The sequence below is a fragment of the Candoia aspera genome, chromosome 4 (assembly GCF_035149785.1).
Source record: "Candoia aspera isolate rCanAsp1 chromosome 4, rCanAsp1.hap2, whole genome shotgun sequence".
NCBI lineage: Eukaryota > Metazoa > Chordata > Lepidosauria > Squamata > Boidae > Candoia > Candoia aspera.
The window spans coordinates 64914647-64942126 of NC_086156.1; the positions used below are offsets into that span (position 1 = coordinate 64914647).

Consider the following 27480-nt stretch of genomic DNA (forward strand, 5'->3'; position numbering starts at 1 on the left):
GCTGGTGCTTCATACTAAGATGTTGGCATAAATTTAAACTGATTCTGGAGGAAAAGTTGAGAATTGACTGTGCAGTTTGGAAGGATAATCCCTAGGCAGAGTGAAAATAATTCTGATTGTTCAAATAGACCGTATAAATCTAGGAAATGGGTAAGACTCATGAGAACCACAGAACAAGGGCAGTGTGATCCCTGCCATTCATTGGACAATGATCTTCTCCAGACAGTAGCCAAGAACCCCAACACTAAGTAGAAATAATTTTGACCAATACATTTAAAGAAATTTTACAGGAGTGATTTGTTTTTATGTTGCCATTCACATAAATCACACAAACTTGTGCAGTAGTAAGTGCTTATGCCATGCTGCAAAATCTCTGAGAGCTCAGGGGTACAGATGGCTTTGTACTGTTCCAGTGCCTGACCACCTAGTCATTCAGCAGCAGGGCACCATAACTCTGGGTGCCAGGCTCTGGGTCTCTTCTATTAAGCAATGTCATCTTGTTGGTTCCAGGAGTCATGCCTTCTCTGTTTCACTGTCTGCTCTGCAGAACAGCATTCCCAGGAGATTTGGATCCTCCCTCCCCCCAGCTTTTATAGTTTAGGTAAGTTTGCTCAGGCTCTGAGAGTCCCATCTCTTTTACAAGCCAGGGTTAAAGAGGAGCCTGATCAAGGCATTTCTTACCTCTAGGAAAATGGATGGCAACAGTGGGAAAGCACTATCTAATCCAGAGCCAGAAGCTGTGCCCTGCACCTAGTCAGAGGAAGGAGGGTTAAATGGCATAAGAGGGTTGAGACCATTCCAGTCACAGCACCCCTCCCCCCATCCACTACACCAGCAAAGCTTCCTAAGGAGAGGTACAACTTTTAAGCTGGCTATGGAGATGCAACAAGGAAGACAGCACCTTATCTTCATGTTTTTTTAGTTTTGGTAAAATGTGTGTGCTATCATTGCTAGAAAGCCATAGTAGCATAATTACAGAACTAATTTTAAGTTTGACTTTCCATTGTACAATCTGAATAGTTGCCAGCAAAGTGCTTGAACATCAGGAAAAGCATGTTGTGTGCGTGCTTGCAAAGGGGTGTTATGCCATGATTAAGGAAAAGGAAAGCTAGAAGGTTGGAGGCTATTCTCACAGAAGCTCTGCATTGCATCTGAATCTATGCCTACTTGCATTGCAAGCTTTCAGCACCAACCATCTTAGTGAATAGCCAAATGTGAAAGTCATATGATGAGTTATAACATAATCAGTTAATTCAGAAAATTAAACTCTAAATTAGCACACAGAACATTCCGATGACATTCCACATGTGCTGATTTGTGATTGCATGCTATCTGGAGAAAAAACCTATTGCAAACCCTGAATTAGCAACCAAAAAGTTGCAATTTCAGACTTTATTTTGTGGGACAGGACTTGGAGACAGTAAGAGTACAGGGAGGTACATATTTATTTGGCTGGCTTCCAAGAAATCTGTGGAGTGATGAGGAAGAAAGTCAGGATAAGAAAGAAGGAGAAGCAAAGCAATGAACAGTGAAAGCATAAGCCCAAAGGCAATAAACCTTACAACAAGGAAGGGACGTGGTATGAAAGAAAGGGTGGTCAGGATTATTCCAGGAGATGCAGGAAGCAAACCTAAGAAGGATAGTACTAAAGGGCTCAGACAGGGCTGCAACTAGTGGGGGCAAATGGGGCATGTGCCCCAGGTGCTGCACTGGGAGGGGTGCCAAAATGAGTGCTGGGGGGGGCGCCAAAATGGGCATAGAATCCACGTTTGCCCTGGGTGACACAGACCCTAGTTGTGGGCCTGGGCTCAGATACTTGTACACCAATGCACAGAGTATGAGGAAGAAACATGGAGAACTTAGTCCTTGTGGGGTGGGGGATCAAATATGACATTCTGGGAATTACTGAAATGTGGTGGGACAGAACTGAATATTGGAATATAGAAGTGGAACAAAATAATCTGATTGAAAGAAACAAGTTCAGCAAAAGGGGAGAGGGTGAATTTAAGCAAGAATGGCTTCCATATATATTCCATGCAACAAGGTAAGTAAGAGGATTTAGTGTATGGTTTTTAAAGCTTAGGTCAACAGGTACTGCAAGTCGGCTGGAGTACAAAGAAAGGGGAAGTCAGAAACTAAATATTTACGTGTATTATTTTTAGGAGTGTTTTTTTCTTTTTCTTTTTTTTTAAATATAAACAATAATATAGTGGAGATTTTGGAATTAAACTGAAAAATTCATACTTTTTTGATATAAAAATAACTTAATATACTCTACTGTCATATTGAGTAATAATTGTACAACCTCAGTAATTATGTTTATTCATAGATAATATGTCCTTTGAAAATATACCTTTGTTTTAAATAAAAGGATTATAATAAGACTAAATAATAATAAAACAAATGCAGAGTACTGTTGATGTACTTCGTAAAAAAGGGAAATGAATATATATCTCTACCTGTATTTGTGTATCTATCTATGCTGGGGGAGAAAAAAGTCCTTTTTTTTTTCTTTAGGCTAAGTCCAGGAATCCAGCAAAATCAACTACAGTCCAGACTCCATCTGGGCTCCTGGCAAGGTGCTTGAGCAACTGAAGAGCTGGTTCTGCAGAAAGTACTGCTGGCTTTCCCTGGCTGTGATGAATCCAGGAATTTCTCCCCTCTAGAAAGAGAGAGGTCTGGGTAGTCAGCAAAATCTGGAACGAACCCTCCCAGGTTGGATCAAGAGTCTTGTGATGGAACTTTAAGCCACACAAATTCTCCCGGTTGGAATGGATGTGTCTGGTCACTTCGAGGAACTGTAGCCCCCACCCCTGCAGCTTTCCAGAGCTCTCGTTGCTGCTTCTGTAAGGATAGAAACTGTTTGGCAGTTAGTTTATCCCCCCGCCCTCAACAATAGATGCATTGAGATGGCAGGAAGGCAATCCCCTTTATGAGTCCTTGGGCTAGAAGAAGCTCCTGGAAGTTTCCACATAGGCTCCAGGAGCAAGCCAGTCTACAATAGCTTGAGTACCACAATGTCCTTTCAGATGTAGTTGTTGAGCCAGAAGATGAAGAAACGCACATGGGACAACCAGTTGCCCATTAGGAACTATCCAGAAGGAATCATTCCAAGAAGCATCATAGAGACATTGCAAGTAGCAGTCCCAGCATCTGAAAGAAACTTCCCATAAGGAATAGCACAGGAACTTGGAACACAGGTGCAAAGATTGAAAGACACAAGGTTGTTGAGCAGCCTTCTTAGCAACCTCTGCAGCAAAGTGATTGCCTTTAGCAATAAAAGGAGAAGTGCATACAAAGGTGAAACAATCAGGCCCCTGAGGGCAATCTGGTGGCCTAAGGTGGTGAAGAATCTTGTCAGCTTCCATAAGACACCTGTAGCATGGCAAACACCATTAAGTCAGTGAAGATATTAACAGTTTTGTCTCTGGCAATACAACAAGCTTAAATTAAGGCAGTAAGTTCAGCAGCTTGGGCCCCCAAAGAAGGTGGCAAGGGTTCCACCCAGCAGATGAAAATAAAATAAATAAATAAAATTGCAGCCCCTGTTAAATGGACTCCGTCAACCAAAAAGGAAGACCCATCCAAAAAGAGTTCAAAGACAGGATTCTGTAGGGGTACATTTGTAAGATCTCAGCGAGCTTTCTCTACCAGGTTATGGTCTGCAAACACTCATGTTGGTAACTTCCTTCATCTGTACTTTCAGGAAGCAATGTTGCAGGAGTCAAAGTTGTATACTGCTTTAAAGTCACAATTGGAGTAGCTAGAAGGTCTGCTTCATAAGCAGCTAAACGCTGATGTGCAAAGGCTTGAGTTCAGCAACCTCATGAGGAACAAAAAACAGTTAATAGAAAACCCGTAACTGAGTCTTTTGATATTTGAACAGGAAGGCCAGTAGCAGCCAAAGCTCTCAGGCGTCCTAATGCACCACGAGCAACAGGGTCCAGCTATACAGAATAGGGGGTTACAGGCCCCTCTCTGGGAGTCAGAGTCACAAAAAAAAAAAAAAGTTTAGTCAGTCTGTCAAACGCTGGTATCCAAGGCTTACAGGAACCTAGAGTTCCAAGTAAGGCTCTCACCTGGCACTTGATAGAAGACAGTGGAAATGAAAGAATAACATCCCGTCTGGCAGGAAAAAGTTCTCTTGTGCCAGGATGTATAATACAGTCCATGTAAGCCACTTTAGGCAAACAAAACTAGCTTAGCTGGTGAAGCTTTGTGATCCTATTCTGCGGAACTATAGAGTCAAGTCTTTGGGTCTCTGTGGTAGGCTTCAGTAGTTTTTTTTTTTAAATGTAACATCAGTAGAGGACCGACCCCAGAGTGATTCAGGAACATCTGCAAGTCAAGGAGATAATCGAAAAGGCTCTACTGGCAATGTAAAAGAAAAGTTAACAGATAACCCTGATGGTAAGGAAAAGTTTAGACCACCTAGAATACAGTGGATGGTGGTTCTCTCTCTCTCTCTTTTTTTTACAAACTTGTCAGGTAGAAGAAAGGCATACTTTAAAAAACAATGTACCAATAGTTGTTAATGCACAAATTTCTCAACATCAAATCCTTCCCCCCCCATTTCAATAACCCTTCCCAATCTCTACAATTCAAAATCAGCTTTCCCCCAGTGCACAGTCAACAAAGAACAAGAAGCTCTGCATTGAGCAAACACCTGCAATTTTTTCCTTCAATTTGTAATATAGCATAAGGCTCACCTCTATCAGAATGTTCAATGGGCAAAATTGCAGCTTCATTAACCATTTCCTTCTCTTCCCATATATTCATCTGATACGCTGTTAACAAGAAACTCATGTGTTGGAGGTGGTGGTGGTGGTGAAGTGAAGTTCCAGTTGGCAGCTGCTGTGTTGTGGCTGTAGTTAGATGGAAATGGTCCCTGGGAACAAGTTCCAGTAGTCTTCTTTTTAAAAAAAAAATGTGGCCTGGAAAGAACTATAGCTATTGGAAAGAAAATTGTAATTCAACAAAAATCATTTTTTTAGTCCCAAAAATGCAAGGATAAGGCAATCTCAATCTTATATGGTTTGCACTCTGCACATGTTGAGACACTCAGTGAAATCTTGGTGCAAACTTAAAAGATTGTATTTGATGTGGGTGAAAGTATTGCAAAAAAAAAATCCTGAAAAAAAGGGGAGAAAAGGGTTTTTTGTGGAAGCATTGTATTCCCCCTCTGTCCTCCTCCTCCTCCCTCATTCTGACCTTCAAGCTTGTAACAAGCAGGCAAGAGGCAGACTGAAAGGGGGGGGCGTTGGGTGAGACTAAGGCAAATAGGAAAATACACACACCTCAAACAATGAAAAATAAATGGCAAGGATTTAACAGAAACCTCCCAACTTTATTTCAGTAGGCATTCAAGTTACAGAAATCACAATGCACAAATTACACACAAAACACACCAGAAGGAATGGTGGATGCAGGCATGGCCAGAACCTGTATCCATTCCCCAAGCATTCCTTTACCACCAGAGAAAGATTCAGTTTTTAAAGGGACAAGCTCACATAATTTTTAAACTTTCTCTTCACAACTCAAAACAGTTTCTCAACCTTTACATGCACACACAAATCCAGACAAACAAATGCTCACAAACAGAAAACAGACACCGGCACCTTAACATTGACAAAACACCTCCCTGTCTGTTCCTACATGCATGCAATCCATCACAGCCCTGCAGAAACACAGGAATTCTTCCTCCCTACCTCTCAGCTGGGAGAAAGAAGTGCCTGGTCCTGGTATACAGGTGGGGAGGTTCATGTGGAATTAAAGCAAACCATTCAACACAGAGACAGGTAAACAAAACATATTGTTCTATTACTTACATATTCTTAAATAAAACAAAGGCTGATTATTCTGATTGTAATGGCATGGTAATAGTATTTGCTGGGTACCAAATCTTCTATTAGCTTTGATGGTTTCAAATTACAGCCTTGTAATAATCACTTGGTTACTTTCAATTCACTTATTACTCTACTTTGAGCAATATTTATAAGGAAAAAAAAAATGTCAGTGGCAAATTATTCACACACACACACACACAAACTGCTATAGCTTGAAGATCTTTTTCATTTTTTTAACATTAAGCTGCACGTGGTTAAAGGTTCTTTCAATGTTTGGTGTAAAATGCATCATGAGTTTCATCAGATCTCTGAACAATTGGTTTCGAGTACTCTCAATAGGGTTAATTTTGCTTTGTAGCTGAATTACAAGGAGAAGGTCTCAAGACAGTGTTACAATCAGCTTCTGGATTGCAGGGACAAATTGCATCCGAAAGTTGTACCCAACAATTCCAGTATTTCATTTTCCCCCCCTCTTCTTACAAAAAAAAAGTTTCAAAAGTTTCAGTTGACAACAATTAAAAGGTCCCCATTCTGGCTAATTTTGTTTACCATAATTTTCCAAAAATCTCAGCCAGTTTCTGTTTAAGAAACAAAAAGCTTGTTTCTTACCCATTCCAAGTTCCAAGGCTTCTCAAGCCTATAGGAATTTTTCTTCAAGTAAGCTTGTCTAGGATCCTGAGAGGGAACAGTTCAGCTGCTCCTGTGATGGTGTCGGCCGTTTTCAGTTGTGCTAGCTTTTCATGTTGTTTTGTGATTCCTGTGACTGCAGTCTGGTTGATTTTCTCACAAAGTGGGGAGACCCTGAGGTTTCCCCCACTATCCCCAAGCACTCCCTTTCTCGAATACCTGATCTGCTCTGTCAGAGCTGATTACAGCTCCTTCTCCATTGGGCAAAGGGTCTACAGGTGAGAGTGCCCACAAGATTGCGGGTCCCGCACTCCCACTCTGCTTCCCACAGTTTCTCCCTGGAGGACTCAAGACTGGAGTCAGGTCATCCTCATCCCTTCGGAAGTAGGAAGGGAGTGGCAGATCAAGGGAAGGGGTGCAGGGCATAGTCTTTTGAACCATCATTTGGGCGACTCATCACTCAGCCACATCAGCCCACAGGACCCAAAAGTCCATTTGGCAGGGATGGTTCTGCTCAGTTTGCACTCAGGCCAACCCCAGCAGTCTCAAGTCAAAAGGAGCCTCACTGCAACCACCTCTCCTTCTGTGAAAGGTGTCCAGTGTATTTGTCCACTTCCCTGTGCACAGTCTGACCATCCTTTTGGCCACCCCCTGCTGGACAGACAGGGTTCCCTGGACCCCGAGCCCCAATGGACTCCCCAGGGGTGCGCTCTTCCCCCGTACCATTTCCTTACCTTGTGTTCTCTCCCAAGGGATTATCAGCTAGCGCTTACCCCCTCCTGGCTCCTCGGTTGTCTGCCTCCTCCGAAGATGCGCGGGTGAAGTCACCCAGTGCCAGCAAGCGTGTTCTGTGACAGAAGCAGGCCAATCTGAGCCCTGAGGGGTGCCATGCTGCAATCCCAGATGAGCCCCCAAATTGTTGACTAGAAACTCAGACATTCCGAGTTTGGTGTGGAGCTGAAGACCCATTCCCTGGATTTGGGAGAGAAAACAACTTAACCTTTGCAAAGGTGCCTTTCTGCCTACCTGAAAACAGGAATCACACAGCAATTCAGGCAAAAGCAAAAAGCCTTTATTAAGGGGGGTCAGAACCTTTTATAGGGTGCAGAAACAAATGATACATGCATTCAGTATATGTGATACGTCATAAAGCAAGTAATCAAACAATAAAAGACAGAGATTACACGTGAGAATTGAACAACAGAAAATATTGATTCTAGATAACATTCCACAAGTGGCAAATTTATGAGTTACATTAGTCCCTTTCCCAGTGGGGTTTGTGCCTTTTAAAACTTGCAAGTGTATTCAAGGACTTTCAGAATATGCTCCCTCTTGTTTAGTTGCTGAAAAGGCAAGTTCTCACATAGTAGAAAAAATGGCCTTGGCCCAGAAGAAAAACATGTTTTCCTTAAGTTAGTAAAGACTGCCATGTTAGAAATGCCAGTATCACCCTTCCTTAAAAGCTAATAATGAAGCCTAACAATTCCAGGTAACATGGTCACTGTTAAATAAAGTTTTTTTTAAAAAATGGGAAAAGCGGGGAGGGGTGGTCACATTATACATAAAGAATGCTTACACATATCTGGAAATTTATCCAAGACACCAACAATGAAAATTTTACTGGAAGTGTCTGGGTGAAAATCAAGGGGAAAATAAAAAAATGGTACTGTTGTGCGTACTACAGTCCACCCAACCAAACAGAAGATATAGATGAAATTTTCAAGGGTTACAGATTTCTGGGGGAAGATGGCCGACTGAAGATGGCTTCATAAACTAGCAGAGCCGACGTTTGAAGTCTTTTTTAAGCAACCAGTCAGTAGATTGGTTCCTTTGATCCTCTCTGGATAAAAGAGAGTGACATGAGATTGCCCAAGCTGTTTCTCTTTATAACTGTTCCTTTCCCTCACGAAGAGACCACAAGACAGCAATCTCTGGCGTGTGGTGGGGAGATCTTGAGACAGGGGAATCCTCTAGACGCAAATGGAGACTTTTTCAAAAGGACACTTAATTCGGCGGCTTTCCCTGCTAACTATCTTCAGAATTGCCTTCTAATTGCTTTAATGGATACCTTCACAGGGGCAAAGCTGAAATCACCCAGTGAGTGAAAACCTTCAAACCTTAATACAGGAAAATGAAGATTTATTTTTAGAACTCCTAAGAATTTAAAATAAACAGCAAAAAGCAAGACAAGGTTTTGGCTGTAGAAACTTTTAAAAAGACTAAGGGCTCAGAAAAAATTACTTTTAAAGAATAAATGCATGTTTATGAGAAATAAATTATCATTTTTGAGGAACTCCCTCAAGACCTTGAACCAATTATGGCAGCTATGTTGTGTCTTCCTGAGAACAGTCAGCCTCCAAAACAAGATGTTATAGAGCAAGATATACAACAAATTCTATTTGAGAACAATGTGAATGAAACTTTGGATAAGAACATGCCATCTGATGCAAACAGAAAATTAAATGAGGCTTTAAAAATTAAAAGGAAATAAAAGAGACAACTGCAGAGAGTAATGGGAATAATTTTGTTGTTGTTGTTGGATTTGAATGAAATTTTGGATAAGAACATATGAAGAGAAAATTAAACAAGGCTTTAAAATTTAAGAAGGAAATTAAAAAGACACCCCCAGAGAATTATGGGAATAATTTATTTTTGCTGGATTCACAAAAGTGACTGTTTAAAATATGGAAGAAATCTGCAATAATGACCAACAACTGCTGGAATTTTACACAGGTTGTCCTATATATAAAATAGAAATATAAAATCGGCTTATTCAACCAGGGTTAAAATGGAATATGTTGTTACTCTGAGTGGTTCTTTTTGGAATTACTGATATTTTGACTGGATTACTGGATTTGCTTATTTGGTGTTTAATTTTTTTTAAAACTTTATAGCTATTTTCTGTATCCAAAGTGTTCAGTATCAAAATGTTTAGTATCTAATTGTGTTATTTTTTTTAAAGGGGAAACTGGCTCTTTTTGTTAGATTAAGTTTTAGCCTTTTTAAATTATTATTAGGATGTTAGATTCCTTTATATTTGTGAATAGTTTAGAGTTGAGATATAGAATGTTTATTTGAATGGGTTATGTTGTTATTTGGGGTGATTATCTCTGGAATGCCTGGTATTTAGAATGGGTCCTGAAGTTTGTCTCCTTTTGTTATTAATTAATTAATTAAATTTATCTAGCTGCCCATCTCAGACCAATGACTCTGGGCAGCTAACAAGAATAAAAAACAGTCAAATAATTAAAACAATACAAAAAATTAAATATAAATACAGCCAAAAGATATTAAAATCCATCGGTGTCAGCATAACCATGAAATGGGGCCCTTCACGCACTCCTATGCTTGATCCTCCCATGGTTGCTGCTGCCTCAGGCTTTCTCTCAGCAGCTCATCTTTGGGTGCCATCTTACTGATTTACTCCTGGATGCTCTGGGTTTTGTCCCGGACACTGGCTTTGACACCAGACCCTGCCCACCCTCTTTCCGGCTGGTGTACAGTCTCTGGGTGCTGGACTTGGGGTGGAAACCTCCATACATTATGAGGAGGTTTCTCAGCTCTTTGCGCAACTACACAGGTTTTATCAAGTCTTCCATTTTTCCTTTTCTCTGATTTAATTTGTGTTTGGGCCTTAATTATCTCATTTTTCAGACTTTCCCAAACCTCCTAAATGTTTTTTCTCTTCAGGATTTCCATCCATGGAATCTTTTCTAATTTTCCCCTAAGCTTATTGAGGTCAGCTCTTTTGAAATTTATAACATTAATCTGACTATCTTCAATCATCCCAGCCTGCAATATGGTGAATTCTAGGATGACATGGTCATCTCTCCCAAGGTCCCTGTGTCATGTTCATCGTTTCAATGTTCTGTATACATTGTAACGTTTCGCATGTCACTTTTCTAACCCGTGTTTGCGGGTTGGAAATTTCCAGCCGTGCCAGGCTGTAATCTTACTGCAACTGTGGAATGTATGTTTGGGTTAGTGACTCTGCTCAAGGTTACTTTCTCAGGCCGATGTGGGTAATGGTTGCTAACACCTGGGAGGGGGTGGTTGCTAGGAGGGAGGAAGGGCGGGGCTGGTTTTGAAGCGAGGGTTTTTAGTTTGTATTTGGCACGCTTTTGCTCATTCTCAGCTTTCTTCGTATTTGCATACTATTCTTTCAATAAATCAGTTTTCATAAAGAATCCCCTTGTGAGACTGAGTATGTCAGAATAGGCAATCATTACATAAAGCTGAGAATCCCAGCTTTCTGCCAGCATCTATCCAGAGACGACATCTGTGAGGAACTCAGGCTGGCGACGGAACAACTCGACCCACGGAGAGGTGGCTAACAGACACACGGCGGCAAGTCGTCCTACCCCGCGGCCCGAGCGATCGCTGAGGGATCAGACTCCTAGAGGGGCAGGAAGCCCAGGAGGATCCAGGATTGGTCTCGGAGGAGGAAGGGGAGGCGACCGGGTGCTGCAGGACTCTCAGAGCTACCAGAGGGTTGCCGGGTGAGTGTCAGCAACAAAGACACAAACCCGAGAGCTGGAGGTCGGAAGCGGAGCGGCCAGACTACGGGCGGCGTCCGAGCGGGCGCACGACTCGGCGCCATGGAAACACGCTGGCTTCAGCGGCTAAGTAGAGCGCAGGAGGAGGCAGCGGCAGAGGGCGGAGCACACTGTAGCTCGTTCCCTACCCCGTTCGTATCGGAGACAAGAACCACGGCGAAGTGCAGGAGGAGAAAGCAACGGAAGGCAGAGCGCACCGAGGCCCGTCGGCAAACCAGCCCGCCCCTGAACCGGTGTGGATGCAGAGGCCACGAAGATGGGGGAGAGACGGAGGCATCACCGTGAGGCTTGCTCTTAAACAAGAGCAAGTTTAAAAAATGGAAAGAGGGACACATAATGTCATGATTGCCGTTGTGATGTTTGCGACATTGTAACGGCTCGCATGACGAAGCGCGGATGCGTGTCAATGGCTGGAGAGGTGCGGGCGATAAACCAGACAAAGAAGGTAATGGGGTTGGGAGATCTACTGAACAAACAAGGTCCCATCGCCCGGTAATCGGCCATTGACGCCCCTGATAAAGAAAGGATCAGGGCGAGGTTTGGAAAGGCGTGTCCGGGCTTTCGAGGAATATCGAGGTCTAATCGCCCGGTAATGGACCATTACCTCGCAGGAAGATAAACAGGGCAATGCCTGGGGCGAATGGGGCTGGACGACCTCTCACCTATCAAGTCTTGATGGCCTGTCACTCCGTGGAACTCGTGGGGCACACCCGGGGAGTGTGGGGGTGGAGCGCTGTTTGGCGCAAGACTATTTAATTCAACTTTTGGTGCACTTCCCTCACTCTCAGCTTTTTACTGGTGTGCATTCTATTCTAAATAAAAGCCAGCGCTTAAACTTGATTTAGAGTCTGAGTCTTTGATTTAGTCTTAGGCATTCCTTACACATAACAAAAGCAAAATATCAGACAATAGCCCGAAATGGTAAGAATGGGGATAGAAAGTCTTAAGGCTGGTGTGGGTCATTAAACTTATATACAAACTATCCCGTAAATTAAGAACTTTTTAGCATCTATGTCTTGGACTATATTTTTATTTAAGAATATTATTTTATTGCATTTTAATGACTATTTATTCTTGTTTTATTGTAAACCACCCAAAGTCACTCTTTGAGATGGGCGGTGACTAAATTTGAATAATAATAATAATAAATCCCTCCTTTCTCTCTTGTGGACAATTCTTACCATCCCCTTAACAGACAGTGGTGGTGGTGGTGGAGGAGGAGGAGCAAGGGGACATCTGCAACAGCTCACAACACCTCCCATGCAGCAGAATCCAGGCATAAGTGGATACTGATTCAGGCCAAGGTGCTGGATTTCACTGATATGGTACAGGAAGTGTTGTGGGGAGCATGCCAGGCACATTTACCAGAACATTCAAAGCTCAAATGCAGCTGATTTGTGAATCAACAAGAATCAGACAAGCACAATTTCACAGTGTGTGGTTTGCATTCAGCATCCTATTGTGTTAATGTCCTTGCTTTGTATACTGTAGAGCTTTCAGGTTGCCAAATGCAAAAATAATGCTTTGTCTGTCTGTTAAGCCTTGCAAACAGATGTATTTTTACTATTATGTTGTTCATAGGCCATGCTTAAGTAAATCAATTCCTATTGGATCTTTAGACCCAATTCTGTCACTGTCTTGCAGGCAAAGGCTGCAAAAATTATAAAACTGTTGCTTTATTGTTTGCTATAAAAATATTTTAATGGTTTAAATTTCTCTTGGCTAATCATGTTCTTATAGGAGCCAGAGGACAGGACAGGATGAGAAGTTACCAAAGAAAGCACCTGATTCAGGCTGATCTACTCAGGAATAAGCTGGTATCTCAAGTAGCCTGGTTCTAGGTTTAGTGTTAGTTGTACTCAGGTGGATGTTGGAAACCTGGAATGAATAACACAAATAGTTTTGTACAGATTGCTCTATTACACACTACATTTTAAAATAATTTATACCTGCCCAGTAATCCAGCCAACTAAATTAACTTGGCAATTCTAGAGAGCATCTGAATTAAAATAAGTGGAGGAACAAATAAAATCAATACTCTTGTTTTTTTGTTTCTTTTTATTATTGTATTATTTTATTTATTATTGTCTGCACAACTACAGAGATATAAATGTGCCTTCCAAAATCAAAATACAGATCTTTTAAAGTTGCATGTAGAGGTAGTGATGGGGAATATTCTGGGAGATGACCTCTACCAAGCACAGACTCAGTAGACAGCCATTTGTCTAGGACATTTTAATTTAAATGCCTGCACTGAGCAGGGAATTGGGCTTGGGTTTTTTTATTGATTATGTGCCATCAGGTCATTGTCGACTCTTGGAACCACATAGATTTACCCCATTACAATCTGTCCCTAACTTGATCTTTCCGGTCTTCAAACAGTGCCCTCGTTGCCACTATATCTGAGTCCATCCACCTTGCTGCTGGTCATCCTCTTCTTTTTCCTTTCTCATTTCCCAGTACTAGAGCCTTCTCCAGAGAGTCAGGTCTTCGCATAATGTGTCCGAAGTAGGATAATTTGATCCTGGGCATTTGTGCCTTGAGTGAGAACTCTGGGTTGATTTGTTTGATAAGCCATTTGTTTTCTTGGCTGTCCACAGTATTTTCAGGAGTCTTCTCCAACTCAAAAGTTCAAAAGCATGAATACTTTTCCTATCCTGCTTCTTTAAAGTCCAACTTTTTTCCATACAGTGCCACAGGGAATACCATGGCTTGCATGATTCTGATCTTTGTAGGTATAGATACATCACAACATTTGAACAACTTTTCCAAGGCTTTCATGGCTGCTCAGCCAAGTGCTAATCTGCATCCGATTTCTTGACTGCTTGTTCCTTTACTGTTGATGGTTGATCCTAAAAGGCAAAAGCTATCCACTACTTCGATATCTTCATTGTCAGTTCTAAGGCTAGTTGTTCTACTTGTTGTCAAGTAGTTTGTTCTTTATATTTAATTTTACTCTCACTTTTTTCACTGTGCTCCTTGACTTTCATTACTAGTGTCTGTAGATCCTTTGCATTTTCAACTATCAAGGTGATATTATCAGCAGAGTGCAAGTTATTGATATTTCTTCCTCCAATTTTAAAACCATGCTCATCTTCTTCCAGTCCAACTTCCCTTAATACTGTATATATTCAGCATGTAACTGGGTTAATGCTCCCTTCCAATTCTGATTCAATTATTCTTTGAAAGAAAATTATTTGTATAATTCCAAAAAATAACAATTCAGGGCTTACGTATACAATCTCTGTAGTCCCCAAGCACCAAAAGCCTCTAAAGTCCTTTTAAGTCAGTGGGAAAAATTTTCAGCCAATTGGGGGAAGGGTGTTGTTATTGGAAATTCTAAACTCCCTCTCCAAAAAAAAAAAAAACCCACTAGCTAATTAATCTGTTTTAGGAAACTGATTACTAAAGCCTTTGCAAGTAGAATTTTAGTCCTACTGATTTCAACATTTGGTATGGAACCCATGCAGTGATAACAAATATTGGGCACATTGTTCAATATAATCAACTTCATGGAAAAAGGGAAAGATAAACATCAACAGTGAATCAATAACGAGAATACATACTTTAATTGAATTGATAACATTTATCATTTGATAACATACATCCTGTGTATCCTACATTTTAAAAAAGATGATGGCTTTTTTTCTGTTCCTCAGGGAACAACATTTGTGGCTTTCCTTAGTGTGAGATAACCCATAACCACATCTGAAGGAAGCATTCGAATATAAGCAAATTCCTCAGTTGTACTAAATCTCAGTTTGCTCTGAGGGTCAGTATAGTCTGCCTACAAGAGAAGCACACATTAAAATGTCTGAGTGGAAGAGTCTGACAATGTACATTTTTAAAAACAGTGGAAATCAACATTTGAAAAGTATAGGTAAAGGTAAAGGTTTCCCTTGACATTAAGTCCAGTTGTGTCCGACTCTAGGGGGCGGTGCTCATCTCCGTTTCAAAGCCGAAGAGCCGGCGTTTGTCCGTAGACAGTTCCGTGGTCATGTGGCCAGCATGACTAAACGGAACGCCGCTACCTGCCCGCCGAAGCGGTACCTATTAATCTACTCACATTTGCATGTTTTTGAACTGCTAGGTTGGCAGGAGCTGGGACTAGCAATGGGAGCTCACCCTGTCACGCGGATTCAAACCGCTGACCTTCCGATCAGCAAGCTCAGTAGTTTAACCCACAGTGCCACCACATCCCCTATTTGAAAAGTATACCATAGCAAATATTAGGTGGTCACTTATTTTTCCTTCTTCTTTTGTTCTATCCATCATACTTCCTAATAATAAAAGTTCAAATTTTAAAATCTTTTCTGAAATGATTTTCACATTTTACTAATTTTCCACATATTACTAATGGTTATCAATACCTAAAGGAAAGGAACAGTATAAATGCTATTAATCAGACATTAGAATTGTCATAGAATCATAGTGTTGAAGGTATCTTGGAGGCCATCTAGTCCAACCCCCTGCCAAAGTTAGGAATCCTCATACCATCCCAGACAAATGACTGTCCAATCTTTTCTTTAAACTTCCAGTATCTGAGCACCCATGACTTCAGGAGGTAGGCTGTTCCGGTTCCATTAATACAGAAATTGTATATTTCTGACTTCCAGGGAAGAAATAGTGAACTGACAATTGCTCTGCTAAAAGTGGACCGACAACTGTGGCAGAATGAAGAGCCAGCGAGTAGACCAGTTCTTTGTAATTCCTCTCCAGACAAGGACAGGACTTGAGATTGCCCACAAGTGCTCCATTCAGTTGCTCCTCAACAGGAGACCACAAGATAGCAGATTTAGAGCTCTGGGAGATGAGGGAATAGCCATCTTTTTGCTCAAACTGCAGTCAGCGCCTTCAAAAGCACAGTGGATTTGCACACTTTGTTTTTTAATTACTTTCAGAAATTGCTTGTTAACTGCTCTTCAGCTACTAGGAACCTTTGGATCAACAAGTTTTAAAGCACTGGGTGAGTTTCCTTCAATTCTTAGCGAAGGAAGTTTTAACTACAAGTTTAAGAACTTTTTTTTTTAATAAACAGCAAATGATGATTAAAACTTTGATTTTAGAAAGTTACAAAAGGACTAAGGGTCCAAATAAATTTGAAATAAGATTTTGGAATTAATTATAAAGAATCCTTCCCATGGGAAAATGCTTTTGCTTTAATTTTTTTTTTAAATAAGACTTTAAAAATTGGACACAAGAGGGAAGTAGAGGGAACTAAAGATTACAATTAAAGGAGAAGAACACTCAAACTCCACTTACAATTACAGAATAAAGCAAAATATTTTAACAATGGACCCAGAAGTTAATTTTAAGAGTGTCTGCCTCTATAGATAGACTGTGTTTAAAGGATGTTATGGAAGAGGAACAAGTTCTACCTGACAAGATTGAGACTGATTTGAAAATGGATTTTAAAATGATGGGCTACAAGAAAAAGATGTTACACTGGACATACAAAGGAAACAGGCTGATGTCTTAATAATTAAAAGGGATATACAAATAACAAACCAAGAGAGTGACCTATATTGGATTTATGAAAGAGGCTTGTTAAAGTTTTGAAGAATTTTGTGAGAAGGGACAAAGAAAAAGTGAAAAGAAACCAACTTCTAAGACATTAATTGAAGGGATCAAGATTGTTAGAAGTAAAAGGAAGGAATATAAAGTTGGTTTATTTGATCAAGGTTAAAGTAGATATGTTGTTATCTCTGATAACCCTTAATGGACTTTTGCTGACGTCAGGACTGAAATGATGATCTTTTATGCATTTGTTTATAGATAAGAGATGGGATATGGGAAGAAGGGATGATTTGTTCTATTTTAAAAGAAGGTGATAAGTTACTAAAATTGTTTATATTTGTTGTGATCAAGGGGAAATTATTTTCTTTATATATTTCTTTTCTTTTTCTTTACTATATTTGTATTTTTTCTTTCTTTTCTATTTTTCTATTTCTTTTCTGTACTTTTTATTTTTTAGTCTGTATTAGTTTTTATGTTTTTAACTGTAATTTTTAATAAATTACTATAAAAAGGAAATTGTATATTTCTACATTTTTTACTCTGTTACATTTTGTTAAATTTTATTCTTGCTAGTCATGGAAAACTCTTGAAAAACTCATGGCCATCTTGAGAAAAGGACAGATACTTCCACATTTTCTTACTTCTTAGTCCCCAATCCTTGAATTTCCCTCCCTGCTTTTCCATTTCCTTGTTTTTAATAGTAATTTTATTAAAAATTACAACTACAATGATCTCTCAGATGGAGGTCAGTTAAGACTGTTCTTTACTTGATCACCTGTTCTGGTCTATGAGAGTATTAAAGACTGATTTGATTTGATTTACCTGATCACAAGAATTCATTGTTTAAAATTATTCTTGTTTACACATCTCAGACCTTTGTTAGGTTCTCTTTAAGTTCTGTGTATATATATATTTTGCTAAAACACTGTAAATACTGTGAATTCTTGTATCTAGTACTGTTGTTAATTGTTATTAATAGCTCAACCTCCTGGCCGGTAAAGCTCTTCAGGATGCTTCCTCTATCATTGTTTCTTTAATTTCCTTTGTTTGTATTGTCCTCTTGATTTTAAAGGTAATCCATGTATAAAAAATTTATAAAAACCTGTATGAAAATGCTGTACGTGAGGAAGGTATAGCAAAATAAAGAGAGAGATCTGTGCTATGCTTTTATCAATTCCAGAATGTAAAGTAGAATACCATTGTCTTTTATCCTGTCTGCAAGTGCTGCTAAGTTCCTGTTATGAGGCTAGGTTAGTACCTACCCTAAGGGCTTAGTGTAATGTAATTAGGGTTGATGACAGATTGCCAGATATAACTAATTTATTAGATTTATGTCTCATGTTTTCTCCAGGAGTTCAAAGCAGCTTACAGGAATCTCCCTTGAGTTTATCCTCACAACAATCCTAAGAGATAGATTAGATTCAGAGAGAATGTCTATCACCCTTAAAATGCAAGTAACAATCTATCAAGATGACTCAAAAATGGTTCCTAAGTAACATTTGGAATTCTTCAGTTTTACTTTATAGGGGAAAAAACAGAAGATAAACAAACTCTAAAACCTCTAAAACATCAGTGGATATGTTTAGACCAGTGTTTCTCAACCTTAGCAACTTTAAGATGTGTGGACTTCAACTCCCAGAGTTCCCCAGCCAGCATGCTGCCTAGGGAATTCTGGGAGTTGAAGTCCACACATCTTAAGTTTGCCAAGGTTGAGAAACACTTGTTTAGACCAATGCAGAGAAAACTTAATTTCTAAAAATATGTTTAAAATACTTACAGGAAGTCCTGAAATATCAGAATATTTTTTGACTGGTTTAAATGAAGGAGGAGCATCAATACTGAAGTCTGGGGGGTAGGGGGGAAAAGAAATTAAATTCAGCATCTCACTTCCAAAAACAATCCTAATGTACAAATTCGTATGATACAGACCTGGCTGGACTCCAATTTTCATTCCATTTGAATTGAAATCTTTAATTTAGTGGCATCACTTTTTTCAACTAGCACAAATATACAGAAAGTATCCTGACCAAGCATGGGCATGCAATTAGATTCCAGTGCCAAGCACCTGCTTTTGACATTTGAAAGTATTGATTTAAATTAAATTGTAAAGTATCAGTTAAGTACCAATTCAAAGTACAATATGGTCAAATTATGGCATGTCATTCTTGTTAACAAGTGATTTCAATCCACAGAATGCTTCTATTAGAAGTCTGAAAATTATTCAGAACAAAAGTTTAGCTGAAATATATACCTCACAGAAAAGGCAATACCAAGTGCACGGCGTCAGTAGACTGATTTAATAGGCAGGATTAGAGAAACTAATACTGTACAGGCAAAACTGCTTCCTTCAAGAAATGAAAACTGTCCAAACGAGGAGAATGAAAAAGAAAAATGAACTTGGTAAAAGGAATGTAAGCACTTAGAAAAGGATGCAAAAAGTGGGGCACATCATGGATTGCTTGGAGCCAATGCTTCAGAGAGATAAAATCAAGCCTTTCATTCAAAATGGCACTGAAGTCAGATTGGCATTTTCTATTCCCTCTCCTAAAATTGCATTCTAATAATAATTTAATTGCTACTTTAATTGGTAATTATTGCAATCTGAAAAGGGTGATTATGTTGTTTTCATTATCAGAGAGGGCCAATTTATTATTGGTGGTATCCCCAGAAAGGTAATAATTTCAGCAGCTTCTGAGAAAGATGTGATGATCATTCTTCTGGAGATAAGAGAAGAAATAAGAGACATCGTTGGCACTCTTATCTGCCAGACTGGATGGAGATAAAAAAGTATAATCGCAGGAAATTGATTTACTAAAGGATAAGATCCTTCAGAATAAAATAATATCTCATTCTTGGTGGGTCAAATTGTGTTCTTGTTATTATGATTGTTCCTTCAGCCCTAAAAAAAACTACAGCTTTTTCTCTCATCAGTAGAGGGCACTATGACATTAAGATTCTGCTGTAATATCATAGTTCCTTCTCCTAATGAGAGTAAAGATAACACTTTTTAGGGGGAACAACAACAACAACAAAAAAGCAAACATCTTTCAGAAAGGGGGCAATGTACAAAGATTAACATTTTCACTGAAATGATCAATTTCATGATTATAATTTCATAATTATAATAATAATTAATTATAATTAATTTCATGGTTATAACAACCCTTTTGGATTAGACTCTCCCAGCCTAGACTCCCTTAACAGATAGGCAAAATTTAGGTCTTTAGAGCCAACATACATCACTTACATTGAACTGCATTTGTTGTACAATTATGATGTACACCTGCTTTTGCATCAGCTAGCAGATCTCGAATCACAGAATGTGTTTTCAGTGTCTTTTTTAGTATGACAACAGAAAATAAGATAAAGGCAACTAGTTGGAATGACAGTTGTATCACAAATAGTTCTGAAATGTGACTGCTTTATATATTCCCTCATAAGTTGAGCTCACAAAACAAAGAGTCCCCCTTTCTTGGGGGAGATGGGCAGTAATAGAAGTTTGAAGAATACATAAATAAAAATAAATTTATTATGACAAATATACTATAATTTCTGGGGAGGAGAAAGAGGAAAAAATAATCTTAAATCAGATAAATCTCTAAGTACATACTACTTAAATCAAATAAATGACCTAGATGTAATGTGACCATTTAAATGAGAAGGTGGAAATTAGTTTTCTCTGGAACTGTTTGGGAAGTATTAGAAAACTGTGTTATAAGCAAATATGTCTACTAAAGCATACAACGGCACTAAACGATATTCATTTCTCCATATAGTAACCACAAATCTACTTTGCACTTTGTTTTCAAATACATTTGGTACAGATTTTATGACTAAAGCATTTCTAAGTCATTAGGTATGCTCCTTTTAAAACCAGTATCTGTGGCAATCTTATCTTTTGAAATGATGGACGTAGATGTTTTTCCATATTTAAATGTATTTTAACTGTCTTTTTTAAGATACGGAAAGTTATTTGTGAAGCAAGGGAATACGTAAAATCTATAGTGCACCTCCATGTCACTTTAGTTATGTTTCTGTTCATGCTGAGTAAGTATCCCCCTGAATTTCATTTGCTGAAATCTACTTGGCCACAATAAATCTCACAATGAGAAAACAGTTTAGGGGTATTTTCTAGAAAGCTGTTATTTATAAATACATAGGAAAAATCTAAAGAACTTACAGCTTGGATCATTTAGTTGCCAAGGCAGTGTCCTTTCTGAGGAAAGGATTTGTTTCAGATTCTTCCATGTTCTGTTCTTCTTGCCAGCTGCTGCTCCACCAGTGCCAGAGTGCTAGAATGTTTAAAAAGTATGTTTAAAAGTACATTAAAAAGTCCCTCTTTTGGGGGAGATGGGCGGTAATTAAATTTGAATAATAAATAAATAAATGTTTAACAAGGATATTTTTAAATGGCTTTTGCTGCTGCACTTATTATTAAAATAGCTTAATCCATCTATTTTAAGGAAATGCTGGGGAGTTCTTTCCTGCAAATAGAAGAAATGTTTATTCTATGTCAGAACCAATGTGCTTAGAATCAAAGAAAACATGTGGAAAGCTTTCTGGAAACTATCTTCTTAACAGAACATAAAGTAGTGTAATAAAGAACTTGCTGTGCTAGGAAGATTGCTCATGAGTTTCCAGAACTTGCTAGGGTTATGCTGTTAATTTTGTTTTCAAATACCATTGCTTAGAGCACTTTATTTGGACTTTGAAGAAGCAAGACAGTAAGAGTATTCATGCTTTTGAACTTTTTTCATTTTTTTAATTTTCATTAATTTTTCAAGATATAATTAAAACACATACTGCAGAATATACGACCAATAGAATACAAGTCTAAGAAAGAAACAGGTAAAACAAAAACGGTGCAGGAATAAATAAAAAAGCGTATCAGACCAGTGGCTTCTGACCTTTTCCAGCACAGGTATAGAAGTACATAAAAGTTAGCTTGTTATCTCTTACTAATATTATGATAGAACAATGGGAGAATATGTGGAACAAAGGTATGAAATTTACTTTGAATTATAATTTGAAAGAGAATTTTTATAAAATGATATACCGTTGGTATTTAACTCCTGATAAGCTGTTTAAAATGGGGTATCAAATGTTTGTTGGAAATGTATACAAGGGGAAGGAACTTTCTATTATTTTTGGTGGACTTGTGGAAAAGCTAAGAAATTCTGGAACCAAATATGTAGTACCATTCAAAAGATTTTTAAAGTGGACTTACAATTGAAACCGGAGCTGTTTCTCTTGGGTTTGATGGACCAACACTCGAAAAGCAACATGGAACTCTGTTCTTATATATGTTAACAGCAGCAAGACTCTTATATGCTCAAAGATGGAAAGATGCACAAATTCCCTCAATGGAGGACTGGATGATTAAGTTGATGGAATTGGCGCAAATGGCTAAACATACTTTTGAACTTTTGAGTTGGAGAAGACTCCTGAAAATACTGTGGACAGCCAAGAAAACAAATGGCTTATCAAACAAATCAACCCAGAGTTCTCACTCAAGGCACAAATGCCCAGGATCAAATTATCCTACTTCGGACACATTATGCGAAGACCTGACTCTCTGGAGAAGGCTCTAGTACTGGGAAATGAGAAAGGAAAAAGAAGAGGATGACCAGCAGCAAGGTGGATGGACTCAGATATAGTGGCAACGAGGGCACTGTTTGAAGACCGGAAAGATCAGGTTAGGGACAGATTGTAATGGGGTAAATCTATCTATGTGGTTCCAAGAGTCGACAATGACTTGATGGCACATAATCAATAAAAAAACCCAAGCCCAATTCCCTGCTCAGTGCAGGCATTTAAATTAAAATGTCCTAGACAAATGGCTTTCTAGCCTTGACTTGAATGTCAAGTCTAGCCTTGACTTGAATGTGAAGATGGACCCCACCACTTTGAGTAATTGGTTCCACTATCAAACTTCTCTTACCATTAGGAAGATTCAATGAAAATCTGTAACTTGAATCCATTGTTTTATGTCTTATACTATGGAATAATTGACTGAAACCTGTAATAATATCTCCTATTGATCTTGTCTTCCCAAGGCTAAACCATACCAGCAGCAAGGTAAATGCATTCAGTTATAGCAACAATGAGTTCATTGTTGGAAGACCTGAAAGACCAGATTAGGGACAGATCATCATGGAGAAAATCTATCTATGTGGTCGCTAAGAGTGGGCAACAACTGGACAGCACATAATCAATCAGAGCACTTAGATTCTGAAGGAAACATATCATATAAAACATACTATATAGAGAAAAATTGATGGTACTTTTCTTCCCTTCCTGTCTTAAAAAAGCCTTACTACTTTGGAATGATCAGCTGATAAATAAAATTACATAAATACTGCAAAAATGTTAGACTATGAATGTCTTGAATTAATCTCTGAAAGGGGAAAGGCTGGGGGGTTGTTGGTTATAGGTGAGAGTAAAATGAGAGAGAACAGAAAAAGTAATTCGGCCTTTGAGACCTAAGAATGAATGAGAATGATGATGTTCTGTGAGTACCTGATTGTTTCAAATGTATAAAAGTCTATTTATGCATACATATAGCAAAACATGAATATAAAGCTGAAAGCTTAATTGATTTGTTAACGAAAAGCATTTGAGAACATTAGAGAAGTTCTGGTCTCACTTGTGGTCTTAAGTCAAGGACTGCCTGTAAAGTAGTCAAAGAGAGCAAGGAAAAGTTATATTTTGAAGATCCGGAGAAAGTGCAGGGCAATTTTGATATAAATAAAAACTGTTTTGGAAGTGAGTGAAAAAGGTTAAACAAGGTTAAAATAAAGGCTAAACATTTTTTTAAAAGGTTAATACCACTGTTTGATCTAGTATAGGATCTGGAGTATGCTGTCACTGCTGGTCAATGCTCTACAGGTTGACAACATGGCACATCTCTGATCCAGTTTAAGCGCTAACACACATGACCTCTTACAGTTTTTTTTTCTACCATGTATAAATAATTAATATAATCAGAGAAGTTTTGCAAAATGAATGAAGTTGTCCAAATTCGTCAACCCTTTTTTGGTCACATCTCTAAGAAATACAATGAGTGCAAAATGTGAAGTTTTCATGGCATCCATAGGTGGGAAGCCAGGGAAGCCAGAGTGGCAAAAGCAGTGTTGTGATGCTAACCTCACCCCCTTCTTATATGCATTGTGATGCTGCATGCACACCAAAAAAAAAGGTGGAGCTTTCATCATTCTTACAAAAGTAGCAAGAGTCTTAATCAAGGGAAGAAAAAGGTGTTCTCAAACAGGTTGTTCTAGACAAAGCTGCATTTCTCTTGAAGGATCTCTAGTGTGTATCTCTAGTCTGATAGTGGCTGTGCCCTTAAAGTACTTTTCTTAAGTTCTAACTGGAGTGCCAAATGCAACTGGGCCAGGAAAAGGCAAATTTGCCCACAATCATACACATCTTAATGGCTGTAAAGGAATGTAGAGTTGACCATAAGAAAGGTATGAGAGAATAGTGAGGTTTTAAGGTTGGTGTCAGATGAAGAACAGGCATGGCAGGAATTCTAGGCATGTTCTTTATTGTAGTAAGGTCGAATAACAGAATTTTAAAAGCTCATCCAAGTTTCTCTCTGTCCCAAAATCAAGGATTATTTTAAGCTTCTTTCTCCTCATGTTTCCCTCTTTCTCAGGATTGTGTAATCTATTTACCAGCTCCTTCCTTCCCTTCTTAATAGGTCTCTTGTACCTTCCCCAAGGTCAGCTCTGCATTCCTTTACAATGACACAGTTAATCTACAATCTACCAATAGCCAAGACAAAATCTTGGCTGAAGTCATTTTTCTGTGGAGCATATGACTGTACTCACTATTTTGGTTTCTGATCAGCTTCAATTCGAAGTTCTTTATATCCTAAATCTCTTGGGACCCAAGAACCCCATACTCTCACACTAAGTGAAGACTGTTTATTTCCAGCATGGCTTTGTTAGGATCCACATTTAAATTCTTATTCTTTTACATTATTTGTTCTTTTAAAAGGAATATTGTTAATATTATTTTAATAATATCACTGTTTTAAATGAGGTTATTGGCCACACTGTACATCTCAAGTAAAAGCTAAACAAGTAAGATAAGTATTTAAATAAAGAACAGGAAGAGGAGAGAGAGATTAGAAATAAAGCAATAGAAAGCACAGGAGAGAAAGAGTGAAAGAGAAATATGGGATTATACAATCAAAACCTTGAGTGGATTCCACATTTCACAGCTAAACTAACTGTAGGTCCAAAAAAGATATAATTGTCTCAAGAAAATGTAATAGTGATGGAAAAAAATACATACAATAAAGCTTGGAGCTTTAAATGGCAAAGGCTTGATAGAAGTTTCTATTGGCCCTGTGCTGGTATTGATTGTCATAGCTTTGTTTTCATTCACTATTTCTGCATTGGTACTCTGGAAAAATACATATATCAATTTGAGGAAGAGGGAAATGCACTTTTATAAAATCCAACACTTAATCCAAACTTGTTTCAGAATTTTATTGCAAACTATTACATTGTTTTGTTTCCTGTTAAACCAGCAATCCTGAACCATTTATGTGTAAAAGCAAACTGGGTTCATATCATACTAAATCATAACATGGCCTGTTTGGTTTTGGCTTAGTGTGTTGTGTAAACCCAGCCAATGTAATTATGTAAGATATGACACATGATTTAACTTCCTACGTGAGTCCAGTCAATTGCTCAATAAACTGTAATTAAACTCATAACTTAACACAAAAATTCTTCAAAATAGGGTGGTTACAGTATTATGTGGGCATAATTAAATAGACTGTGTGGTGGCTTTTGAAAAGGCAGTTGAACTATCAGGGTTTTAAGAATACTCTCCTCTTCCCTCTAAAAATCAGAAATCCTAATGGCAAATACATGAAACAACTATATACTTGATAAAGAAGATGGGCTGTAAGTTGCTATCACTTAGCTGCTCTCTACTAATTTGCAGCATTGAAAAGTATTTTACAGTGATTAACAAAACAGAAAATGCAAAAGTTTCAACTTCTCCCTTTTTCAGGTTACTGTAGCCAATGTGACAGTTATAGAACAAGGAGGATAAAATATTCCAAAGAGTTATATTTCCTGTATAAGTCTAGTGATGTTACGTATTATGTTTGAAGCTGAATTCATGTGGCATAGTGTGAACATTCTCATTGCTCTATAACCATCAAATTAGCTATGGCATCTTTCATGTATTTTGTCAGAGATGACATATTTGAGAAACTGAAAAAACATACTAGTCTGGATATTGAGGATTGGATTAAGGAAAAAAAAAGATATTTTGAAAAGGCAAAATTGGTCTAATCAAAAAATGATGCCAAGTATTTCTCTTTGGCACAGATTTTATGATAATCTGCAACATATTTGTTTCCTTTTTAATTTGAAATGTTTGTATATTGTTTAATATCTGATATTCAGGTAATATACCTAGATTGTTCCATGTTATGGAAATGTGTATGCTCCGTTGGATATGGGGCATCTCCCTGCTCGATCACATCACAAATGATGCTATCCGACAACTAGGTATGTCATTAATTACAGAGAAGATGAGAGAAAGCCAGCTTCGTTGATATGGACATGTCATTAGAGCGGAACCTTCCACTGTCACCAAAATAGTTTACCATCTTAAAATCGATGGCCAGCGGCCACGTGGGCAACCAAAACAGAGATGGCAAGACACCATCAATAAGGACATGCAAATTGAGGGTCTGCACCCTGAGGATGCAGGCAAAGTGGCGTTTTAGGATCCGAAAAGCAGACCCCACGATAGTGGGAAAATGCTAGGAAGAAGATACCTAGACTATTGCAGTATTTATGTCATGTTGTTTGTTCAGTGCCTTGGCCATCCCCCACAGTTGCCCATGTTTGACAGGGGGTTCCAATGCCTTGAAACTGTCCCGGAGAAGGCTCACACTTGAGTTCTTATCAGATATACTTGTGAAGTGATGGGAATGTATTAAGTACCTTTACCAAAAATCTTTCTACCCAAGGAGGCTTGAAAGGAGACTATGGTCTTTTAGATAGGCTGACCCCAAATTATAGGCCTCCCAGTGGGCTTTATCCTATGTCTGACTTTTTCACGACACTGTCACTGTCACTGGCTTGTTTCACGGGTGCCAGCTCTCTGCAAGAGCAGAGAGTTATTCTTGCTCTATCCATCAGAAGGGAATGCCCACCATTAGTGCATTCTATTTCTCTATTATTTCTGAAACTTCGATAGAAAATGGAGCTACCACCCTTACAGCACGCCGATACATATAATTGAAGCAGTTTCCAAAGTTGTCCACAATTGCTAAGTGCAACATAGGCCGTATACGCTACAAAAACTATACACCTCTGCTGAATTTTGCAACATCACTAAATTTATCTAAGTTATGCAGATCGTTCACGCTACGAGTAAAAGCATGGGTTACCATAAATCTGTATTTTCCGGAACACGTCCTGTTTTCGCAATGTCCAGCTCCGTCCCAGACGGGGAAAAAAATATCCCAAAAGGTCCAAGACAGAAGCCACGGAAGCCAAAGGAAGTCGCGGCGCCTTGACTCACGTCACTCAGGCGAAAAAGAGGCGGTGTTTCCCAGCGGTAGTGCTTCCCAGTGGTGCTTCCCCCTTTCCCGTATGCACCAATTGGGGAGTTAGAGGGATGAGGCGTCATCCCTCTGGCTCCCCAATTGGTGCATAGGGGAAACGAGGCGAGGCCGCCAAGCGCTAGCTGGGGGTGTGGCTTAAGAGCTTTTTCAGGTCTGGGTATACAAAGCGCAACCAATGAGGAGGGGGGAAGCTCTTAAGAGTTCAGTGATTTGGTGCATTAAATGCTAATTTAATTCTATGTAGTAAAAAACTCGTTAAGCTTTCAGATTTTATACCAATACTGGTTTAGTTCGCAAAGACCTGTGATTTCAATTTAAATAGCAGACTTTC

General features: G+C 38.8%; 1 protein-coding gene across 1 annotated transcript; it reads right to left on the minus strand.

The window, feature by feature from the left end:
- Positions 1–14583: 14583 nt before the first annotated feature.
- INO80C (INO80 complex subunit C) lies at positions 14584–27101 on the minus strand. Its single transcript, XM_063300312.1, has 5 exons — positions 26973–27101; positions 24848–24958; positions 20727–20838; positions 18324–18391; positions 14584–14816 (listed from the first exon to the last, which is right to left on the minus strand). Exons 1-5 carry the CDS (start codon positions 26973–26975, stop codon positions 14685–14687), a joined length of 426 nt encoding a protein of 141 aa, XP_063156382.1. The 5' UTR covers positions 26976–27101; the 3' UTR covers positions 14584–14684.
- Between the last annotated feature and the right edge of the window lie 379 nt (positions 27102–27480).